Source organism: Chelmon rostratus, chromosome 15 (genome assembly GCF_017976325.1).
Source record: "Chelmon rostratus isolate fCheRos1 chromosome 15, fCheRos1.pri, whole genome shotgun sequence".
Classification (NCBI taxonomy): domain Eukaryota; kingdom Metazoa; phylum Chordata; class Actinopteri; order Chaetodontiformes; family Chaetodontidae; genus Chelmon; species Chelmon rostratus.
The window spans coordinates 21,882,754-21,893,475 of NC_055672.1; the positions used below are offsets into that span (position 1 = coordinate 21,882,754).

At 42.4% G+C, this 10,722-nt stretch overlaps 1 protein-coding gene across 1 annotated transcript; it reads right to left on the reverse strand.

The window, feature by feature from the left end:
* Positions 1 to 378: 378 nt before the first annotated feature.
* On the reverse strand, positions 379 to 9,410 carry LOC121618436 (cyclin-K-like). The gene is made up of 10 exons (XM_041953939.1): positions 8,849 to 9,410; positions 7,762 to 7,843; positions 7,397 to 7,528; positions 5,421 to 5,526; positions 5,124 to 5,181; positions 4,737 to 4,906; positions 3,091 to 3,254; positions 2,966 to 2,996; positions 2,754 to 2,822; positions 379 to 1,513 (listed from the first exon to the last, which is right to left on the reverse strand). Exons 2-10 carry the CDS (start codon positions 7,792 to 7,794, stop codon positions 1,068 to 1,070), a joined length of 1,209 nt encoding a protein of 402 aa, XP_041809873.1. The 5' UTR covers positions 7,795 to 7,843; positions 8,849 to 9,410; the 3' UTR covers positions 379 to 1,067.
* Positions 9,411 to 10,722: the final 1,312 nt, after the last annotated feature.

Here is a 10,722-nt window from a genome sequence, read left to right on the forward strand (position 1 = left end):
ACTTCTGACTCCTCTGTCATGGCCGACACCGTTACATGTGTCATAGCAGGGAGGACACCTCCGCCTTCCAAGAAACAGTACCAATAAGCACATTTATATAACTATCAGTGTCAAATACGATCCAGCTTCACATCCGTCCAGAAGAACACAAGCTGAAGTTCCACTTCATGAGCTCATCTGGTAGGACTGTGGGGATACGTCTGACAAAAAACGTCAACAAATCAGCTAAACTACTGTATATAAAACAGATCACTTATATGATAAATAAAGGATTAGAGATTTGGAAGTGATCTTTAGAGACTATTGTATAGAAAGAAATATATAATACATTACAGAATGAAAAATATTAAAATAATTCAAGTAGCAACACACTTGTGTTCTTGGTGGTTTTATTACATTCTACCTAGTTGAAGTTCATGTAGGGCTTCCTTTACAAATAAAACAAATGAAAAAACTGCCATTAGAAACCAGGTTAATAAAAATGGACAAAGAAAATATATTTCTGTGTGAACTGAACTGAACCAGTTGCTGTTTGTTCTCAAATGCAAAGCACTTCCCACACAAAAGAAACACAACATTAAAAGGGTGAAAAAGGCTGCGTGTTACAGTGCTGCGATCTGTTAAGAGGCCAATAAAAAGAGAACGGTATAAAACTCCACATGTGCTATTCAACACCAAAAATGTCTAAAATCAAATCAACTAGATCAAATGACATGAGGGGGCGTTCCCACATGGCAAAGCAACAAAATAGTGTTCCTATCAATATTTAAAGAGGACATGAGGCAGTAAAAAGAGACTTTTCTGAGCAGAAGATACAGCAGATGTGAAAACTGAAGACAGTAACCCATACCTCATGACTCTGTTAACTCTGTGTAACTCTGTCTGATCCATATCATCACATAATGAAGACTTTCTGAAGAACTGTCAACAATGCAGGTGTGTTTATCTTAAAACATGAAAATGTTCAAACCATTAGAGTTGCCTAATGTGGTGATTCGATATCAATCAGAACTATTTGAAAACATTTCATCTGAACTTTTCGGAGCCTTTTGTTGTCTCTGACGTACTCATCTCATCCACGTACCCCGACTCAGCCCGCTGACTGGAGGCATCCCGGGTGGCAGTGGAGGGGGTAGCTGATTGTGTCCAACAGTTGATGGTGGTGGGTACCCACCACTCAAACTAGGTGCCAGCCCCATGACTGTGGGGGGTGGAGGTGCAAGCAGGTAGCTATATGCTGAGAGTGGGGGGGTGTGGTAGGAAGCGGTGCCTGTGGGGTAATGGTGGTAGCCCAGTGGTGGGGCACAGGCCTGTGGTACAGCGGTGTAACAGGAGCCCTCGGTCTTCATCATGGACTGGAGTTTCTGGTAGCCTTCGCTGGACACCAGGGAATTAGAGGTGGGGAGGTCCTTAGGCGGAGGAGGTGGTGGAGGTGGGCATTGGGGTAAAGGTGGAGGGGGTGGTTTAGAGGGGAGATCTGGGGCTGGTGGGTAGGAGGAAGGTGGTCTGTGCTCTGTGGGATAAAAGAAAGATGCAGTGAATGAATCTTTCTGTAGAAAGCTCCAGTAAAAGACGCCGAGTCGAGGCCGCTGAGCTGGAACACTAACAGTGCTCTTTGATCATCCATCAATCTGTCCGAATCGGCCTGCTAGCTTACATATATGAAATCAGTACTTGGCCTGAGAATGAAGGCCATTGGTGCAGAGCTTTGAGACGCCTTGGCAGGACTGGTCTGGCATGTGAAATTCCCTGTCTGTTACGAGCAGATTTAGATGAACATGGCGGGCACTCATCTATGTGGCTGCATCATGTTCCAGCTCTGCTGCCCAGACGGTCCACTGCCAATTTAGTCAGTGGGCAAATGTGCACTGGATGTGTAAGTGTGAAACTCACTTGTGAATGCACAGTATATCTATGCTTACTGACAGTTTAACGTTGCATCTCAATGTTATTGATATTGTCTGCACACACTGCACACATAGCAAAACCGGTTTCTTGTTTGCCACCTCTCAGAAGGCTGTGAAGCAGGAGGAGGGATAATATGATTTTCCTATACAGGAGCAACAGATGCCACATACAGATAAGACAGAGCTGGATACAGTTCTGAAGTACCGCCCCAAAGTATCTATTACAACATTTTCAGAAAGAGCTGCATACATGTGTGATACTGGAAATGTGTCTGTTGGAGTAAAGACGGCTGTGCTTCTGAACCGCTCTGCTGGACGTCTGAATGCACAGCACATAATGGAGATGTGCCACTGGAATGCTGCATAGTTGTATCCAGTGAAATTTGGAGTTGAGCTTGTGTTTGAAAAAAAAAAATCTGCTTGGGGTGATGCATTTTGCATTTTACACTTTTTTAAATACTGTACATATATTAATAGAAATATTTGTAGTCCTATCAATATAACATCAGGTGGACGAAACAAGGTTAAGCTATTTCAAGAACACCGTCATCATTTCAGTACATTTAAAAAACCAGCAGCAGACAAACCAGCAATAAATAATTGTTTTGGCCACTACTCTTGTTTTGACATGTCATCAGTTTTTATTGATATTATTTACACACCAGCACTTCCAGAGCAATACTATCATTCGCTTAGTGTGAGACCAAAAATGACTCCCCTTTAGCTCTGTTTTTGGTCTCCACCAGCTCCTAAATTCTCTGTCACTCAGTCAGTTTACAATTTTCTTAACGGCCAGAGGACAACTGATGGAGTGTTTCGATGGAGTCAAGAGCTGAAGACACTGACCTGGGTTTATGGAGACTGGAGGAGGAGGGGGCGGAGGAGGAGGTGGAGGAGGTTCAAGATTTGTGAGCTCTGGAAAACAAAAACGAGACAAAGAAGGCACTGATAAAAAGAAACAATGTAAAAATAACAGGACATGGATTAATGGTCTTAAACACAACTGTGAGTCCTTCAGTGGGTTTGCTATCTGGTAGCTCGGCAGGATTTTTACTTACTGACGGCCTTGCTGTCATCTTTGGGAGAGGGCTAAAAAAAAAAAAAAATAGACAGCTAGTTTCAATTTAAAGTATAAAATAGGATCAAACACAAGCTAATAAAGGTTGAGATGCGGTCTACTCACCTGAGCTGGTCTGGGGCTGGTCTGAGGGGAGGCCTTCTTGGCTGGTGGTGGGACTGAAGGTGACAGGATGGAAGGTTGCGGGAGGTTTTCCCCAGACCCGATCCCTCCATCAGGCATCTGCTGCTTAGCCTGAGAATACAAGTCCAGGATCTGGTGGCAGATATCTGTGTGACGAGAAGAAACGGAGAAGCAAAGACCAGAATTACTGCCTCACAGTGTGTTGTCATGTTGTCTTCACATAGAGACTATTTTTCCAGAGGAGCACAGAGGACTGGTAGAGAGCTTCATCACATGGAGCAACAACAATCACCTGAAGCTCAATATCAGCAGAACCAATGAGCTTGTAGTGGACGACAAATATGGATGCTGCTGCAAAGAAGCTACAAACTCTAAAACGTGGACGCTTCACACACATCTTCAGCTCGACAGCACAGATCTCTACAGTCAGCACAGATTCAAGGTGGACGCCCAAGATTGGTGTCACCAATTCAGCATCTGAGCAAATGTGAAACATGGTCACAATCTGCCTTCTGTTCCTGAGGTATGGTGATGAATAATGGCCAGAAAAGTGTTTTTACAGAGCATTATGACACACACACACAGTGAAACTGACCATTGACCTGTTGGACATAAAATGTCAACTCATCATTTTGTCCATTTGTGATGTTTATGTGAAATTTTTGTCATAACCAGTGTGTGAATTCTTGAGTTATGTCAAAAAATGTTGTGTCCAAGTGAACATCTTGCCAGATTTTAAGAAATTTCTTTAGAGTGACTGTAAGTTCTTGTCCTGAAAATAAAATGTGGCGTTGAAAAAGGAAACATTGTCTTTGAAACACTTTTGACACATTCAAAAATATTTCATTTTGATGTTTTTGTGTTTTTCAACGACAATCTTGACAATTCGGATATTTTCCTTCATGTTTGTCATTTTTTTAATGACAGGGGTTTTTTTTTACGCTGTCAGGGTTTCTTCAGTGTCACTGCTTTTCAGTTTCAACTTCCTTTCGCTGTTTTAGCGTGTCGAGGGCGGCATAGACAGCATGATTTTACACATCTGCATACTATTGAGAAAACGTCCCTCCTGTCTACCTGAGGTCCGCTCCGAAGCCTCTGACATGACCACACACCTAGCATACAGCACTGGCGTTCACGAGTTCACCTGAAACTAGCAAACCAGAAGTGTGTTGAGTCTGTTTCCCTGTGCCGGATTACTGTTAACTTCTGACTGATGTTACGCTGGTCTGGTACTGCTGGAACAAGCGTTAGCTAACGTCAGCTAATTAACAGTCACTGTTCTAGCCCCATAGTTCATGAGGCAGAGGCATAAAGACAGGGGGGTGGTAAATGGACTATATTTATATAGCGCTCAGCTACTCTTAATGAGCACTCAAAGGGTTTTATAACACGAGTCAGCATTCACCCCATCACACACACACGATGGCACACCATCAGGAGCAATTTGGGGTTCAGTATCTTGCCCGAGGACACTTCAACATGTAGACTACAAGGATCGACCCACCGACCCTCTGATAAGTGGACGACAGTTGTACCTCCTGAGCCACAGCGGCCCCAGAGAAGGTAGAAAGCTTGGAAAAGCTCATGTGTTAAATATTCTATGAACAGTGTGGCAGTATTTCCATTACCTTCCAGCACCTCCACAGGCACATCATGAACAAACTGCTCCCACCAGCGTCGGGACGACTGCTTGGAGGTCCACTCCTGGATATCGAACTTACAGAGACGTCCGGCCAGATACATGACAGCTACCGCTATGATCTGTGGCTCCCACTGCAGGGCCACCATGGTGCAAAGGCTGGGGAGGACCAGAAGTTTTCACTTACACAACTTTGACGGTGCAGTAGCAGTACCACTTTTACTCATGAAAGAATAATAAAAAAAAAAAGAATAAACTCTGACTCATTACAATAGGGTTCATTGTACTGACCGCTAATCACCACCACAACAGAAAATACACTGAATACTGGCACAAAATGTTATTACGGTGATTCAGTACTGGTTTCTGAGCTTACCTGTCATTCACAAAGGTCCAGGCCATCTGAACCAGCTTCTGCACCTTGTTCTTGTCACCTGAACAGTGGTAGTGTCTCCATCAGCTGCACATTCTTATTGTGAACGTTTTGGTTTTTGTAAACATAATAATAATAATTGAGGACACTACATTGTTTCGACAGTAACAATCCTGACACAGATTTAGCTGGCACACTACAGTTCAGGTCTCACGTGAATTTGTTTGATCGGCACTTTTCTCGATATATTTGTCAATACTAACATTTGCCCCGGAAATGAATTAGGACAGACAGCGATACCTTTGAGTTGCTTGGCATAGCGCAGCAGGAACTGGTAGGGATGCTCCACCTGCAGGTCAAACTTGATGGTCTGTAGCAGGATGCGCTCCAACACCATCACCTCCTCCTGTCAGGAAAAAAGATTGTTCCTCGAGTTAACGGTGACAGACTTCATAGGAAACACCTACAGTCCATCCATTTGAGGGGCCAGCACGTTATCTAAAAACTCTTTGTGTAAATGTTCATTGATGAGCACTTTCTACCACAAGCAGGAGGAGAGTGTCTTAACAACTGCATCATCTTAATAAGCAAATGCTAACCATCTTTTTTTTAGTGGTTTTCAGTAAAAAAGTATGTTTTAGTATGTTTTTTTTAGTATGCTTTCATCGTGATGACTAATGCTGTCTATAAGTAATGTGCAGTTAATGTAACTGATAATGAAGCATCAAAGCTCAACCTCTGGCTCTGCAGCACAGCTCATGAATTATCCTTCAATTCTAAAATACATGATCACAAACTGGCTCAGGCAAAATAAACACGATCAACAGAAAGAGAGGAAACTTTTCATTGGAAAGAAGTACATAAGTAACACGTTCATGTGCCTCACACAGGCTCTCTCGCCAGTCTGTCAACATCCTGCTCCTCTTCCGTCTCTTTATATTCTTTATTTTATGTGTGCCCTTGAATTTGAAGCAAGATTCATTTGCCATTTTTCCTTTTCTGTTGTAGTGTGTGTATATGGACTTCTTTATCTTCTCTCTGAGAGAACGTCCTGTGCCTGACAGAATTCTTATGTGGGACTTCATGAAGAGTGACAGCAGCAGCAGCAGCAGCAGCAGACCTGCTCCATATGATGACGGCTTTGCTGGTTTCATTGCTTATCATTCAAGCAAATATGATTATTTTGTTTGTCATTTCTGCTTAATAATTTTGGAAATTTTCACACATAAACCATTTAAAAGGCGGAGTTGGGTCGTTGTGAAATTTGATTTGGTACAATCAGATGGCTGAAAGGACTGCTCCATATTTTTGAATGATCTTTCATGCTTTTAGGTTGTAGAAAGTCCTCTTCACACACACACACACACACACACACACACACACACACACACACACACACACACACACACACACACACACACACACACACACACACACCTCTTATTTTGTATGGTGGCAAAAACAATTTACAAAAAAAGTCATATTTTTTTACATTGAGAACAAGACATTAGACAATGGTTCAACCAGACTGACAGTTCAAAGGGCAGAAAGAGACAAAGATACCTCTGAGCAACTGTTAAATAGAATAGAAGAAATCAGCAGTCACTGTTAAAAGAAAGTGGCTGCCTGGCATTAAAATCTGTGCAGATTTAAATAGACACAGTTTCCTGTTTCAGTGACAATAATGTTAATAACAAGCTGGGATTAACAGCCATGTTGCTTTAGCAAAGCTACTCTTGAAACTTGTAAATAGAAACAGAAGGTTAATCTTGGGTTAGCACTGATATAATCTGAACACACTATGGATTGACAAATCAATCTAACCACCGAGTGGACTGCAGAGGGCCCAAAGAAAAACAGCTTTCCAGAATATTTAAGCACTGTTGTGATTCAATCATGATCCCAGGTCACTTATTCTTTTCTGGACCGGAAAACAAATTCAAATCAATGGTTGTTCTCTGCTGTCAAAGAACACTGTGGGGAAATCAACTAAATCTATGTTTGAATCATCATTATTCTTATTTTGAGGCCAAAACTATGTTTTTATTTATGCTACAATAGTCATTATTACAGAAAAGAAGAAAAGCACCAATATAACAGATGATTTTAAATGTATCCATTCAAATTTCCAAATTACGGCTACATAAGTTTTCCCAGCACCATGGACAGTGGCATTAAGACACTCTTCACAACAACATGTGTTGTTAAACATCATTGAAGCACTGTCACAAAGACAGTATGAGTCATGTCCTGGTAAAAGATTTCTTGCTACAGACCTTGGGATCATCTCCAAACTGTGCAAACTGGATGTCATTGAGCAGGCTGCGAGCGGTCTTGATGATGTCTTTGCACTTCTTTGGAGTTTCCTCGACTTTGCCCGCTAGGAAAAGGCAGCATCCTCCTGTCACCTGCAGACACGTTGATCAGGTTAGGAACCTAACTTATTCCTTCAGTTTCTACAGTAAATTCTGTTTCACTGCACTGCGATGAGAAATGTACAGATGCTGGAACGAATCAGTTGAGGTAGTGTTGTCTACCCCTGCTGTGGCTTACTGGTCTGGTAAAATATCGAAAGCTTGAATTTAAATGTATGTCTTGTGGTGCAAAAGTGCCACAAGACATAGTAGAACTCCATACTTACATATCTTGGAAACTGCTTGAAGGAGTGGAACATGTAGAAGCGGTGGAAGTAAACAATTCCAGTTGCCAGTGTGTCATAGTGCCTGCAGCCACAGAGGTTAAGAAGTCTGACAGAGGGATTTCAGCAACAGACAGCATTTATTTATCAATCAGTCTCAGAGAGGACGATTTGACTGATAGAGCCCAGAGCACTCACACCTAGCCTGTTTGGTTCAGGTGAAAGGGACCCTGGTACGTTTGCCATGTTAGTGTGGTTTGTCTGGGCTGGTGTGAAAAACCGGTTTGGTGCAGTTCGTTCGTGGTGTAAAAGCAAGCGGACCAACCACAGGATGTTTCATAGTAGATATGTGATTTTAGTGTGGTTTCAAATTGCTGGTAAATCCATCTGCTGGTTGTGAAGTGATCTTAAGATCGATCTGTATAAACCGTGTATACATTTTTATCTGAAATCATTTGGTAACCATGGTAACACATGCAAGTTAACGCAGGTGCTTTCCCTGATCAATAGCTGAAAAACTGTTAACTGCTGTCAGTCACCAGAACCTGATTTCCACATGGTTGCTGGTGGTGCAGGCTGACATTTGGTCCAGTCCAAATGAACCTAAGTCCAGGTGTGAAAGCACCCTAAAACCCCTCATCTCCACACTGGTCAGCAGTGTTTTGAGGTATAAATGCTTCATTTTTACAGCCTGCAAGCACCACAACTCTTCAGTCTAAGCTCTTGTCATTAGTTTTACATTAGTCTTGGTCTATGGTCAGGATTTACATGTGCAGGTACAGGTGATGATCAGCAGTAGCTGCAGTATTAGAGATGTGACTGGTCACATTTTGCCAAATTATACATTAGTTTACTCTTCGAGGTTATTTTTTCCTTCTGTACGTATCCTCTAGCCTGCAACAACATGAACCATGCCATGGAACGCATGTCCCAGACAGCAGCAGGCCGTTTGTTGTTCAGTGTTCAGTGTCAGCTTTGTTTACCACATGGCTTTATGCAGCTAACGTTAACCAAGCAGCAGCCGTCATGTCGGTGCCACAGATACAAGGTTCCCTGTAGGTTAGCCAACATGTTTCCCACAAAAGGATACAACCCGAGCCGTGTGCCAACATCGAAGATGAACCGAGCCCCCTCTCGGCGGTACCGGGCCTCAGTGGCAGGGTCCAGTCCCTCTGACTGGGATGGAGTGTGGGCCAAGTCCTTTTTGTCCCAGTACCAGCATGGTTTGATGTGGTCCAGGGTGGCCGGGTCCTTCCTGTCCCAGAATAAGATGGGTCTGATGAGGTCCAGGGTGAGCGGGTCCTGTTTGTCCCGCTAGCAGCAGGACTTTGGGCTGGAGCTGAATTTTCTCGTTGAAGAAAACCGCATTGAACCTGATAGCAACTGTTCCAGTCAGTCGGCGAACGAGAGATGCTACTAGCTACTACTACATCCACTGTAGAGCAATAGAAGAGGCAAAAACAACTAGCTACCAAAACCGCGACACAATTTGTTCAACCTAGCTACTGTTGATTTTACATAGTATTGAGATATCTACGAGAGGAATTCCACTGATGTATAAAAAGTCAAATATTCAGAATCCGCTGTGATAGTATCCGCGTACCTCAGTGGCAAATAGACCATCCTATCCACACAAAGACACCCGGACGCCATTTTTTTTACCCGAGCATGGCTAGGGCTTGACCCGCCCTAATCTGCCTCTGATTGGCTAGTAGCTTACTCTGTGACTTCGTTGATTGGATCGATGCTCGACTCAGAGCCCTTGAAAAAGAGAGTTGCGGCACTCTATGGGCTTTAAGTGTAAACTCTTATCTTAAAGTGAACATGTAGGAATTATAGCCATTTGACAGACTGCAGTTTTCAAAGGGCCACAAGTTATTGGACAAGTTCCTGTTAACCTAAATGGAATTGTTAAATTTAGTACTTGACTGCAGGTTCTTTGAATTTGAAGACCTATTAACAAAAAGTGTCATACTAAAGCTGAAAGTCTGCACATGAACCTTCTGATCATTGTTTTCAAATCCAATGTGCTGAAGGACATGAGCTAAATTCCAACACAAACAGCAGATCTGCCTTGTTTACTGAGAGACATTCTAGTTTCAGGTGTTTACATTTCTTTGCACAGGGACTGAAGGATGACACAAAGATTTCACACCAGTGAGTCCATTGTTCTGTGAAGTAAGCACATGTTCACTGCTGCTTGAACGTTCTAAGTGTCCCCACCACCACCACCATTTCTTTTACATCGCCACAAGTCTACAAGCCATTTTTGGGGGGAACAAAAGCACTGTTATTAGTCACAAGGAGCCACGAAAAGGAGGAGCTGTGTAGCTTCATTTCATGATTTAAAACTCAATAATGATTTTTTAATATCAAAATATTGACTTTTTATCTTGGAATTTTGAATATTCTAATGATGACTTAACATGAGCACATTTTTATTATAAAGGCTAAGTTTTCATCTTTTTTTAAACTTTAATGGCAGAAACTGGCTTCCCCTTCCCCTTTCCCCTGATCTGTCTACTTTGTGTGCTTCTGCAGTTATTTGAACAGTAATACAAACAGGGAATGAAGTAACCAGTTTTCAGCAGCTAGATGCAGTGGTACGCGAGAACACACTCACAAGACTCATAGTTTTATTTTCTGCACTTAAGAATTGTAGAGCAGTGTCAATAGTTGTTAATTATTTTAGTTTTCATGTAGTTTTTGTGTGTAAGATTGCTGCAGTGAACACGGCTGTGCTGTGAGGCACACAGAGCGCACTGGAGACACTGCAGTGCTATATAAAAGCTTTTTTTAATATTATTATTTTGCCTTCACCTTCATCGGACCACTTTTTGAAATATCTAATACTATCCTGTCTGTCACACTCACTGCATTAACCACAGCAACAACATCATGCCAGTTGCTGCATATTCTTTTGTTTGTGACTACACTACTGTGGCCACCAAGCAATATATGCTT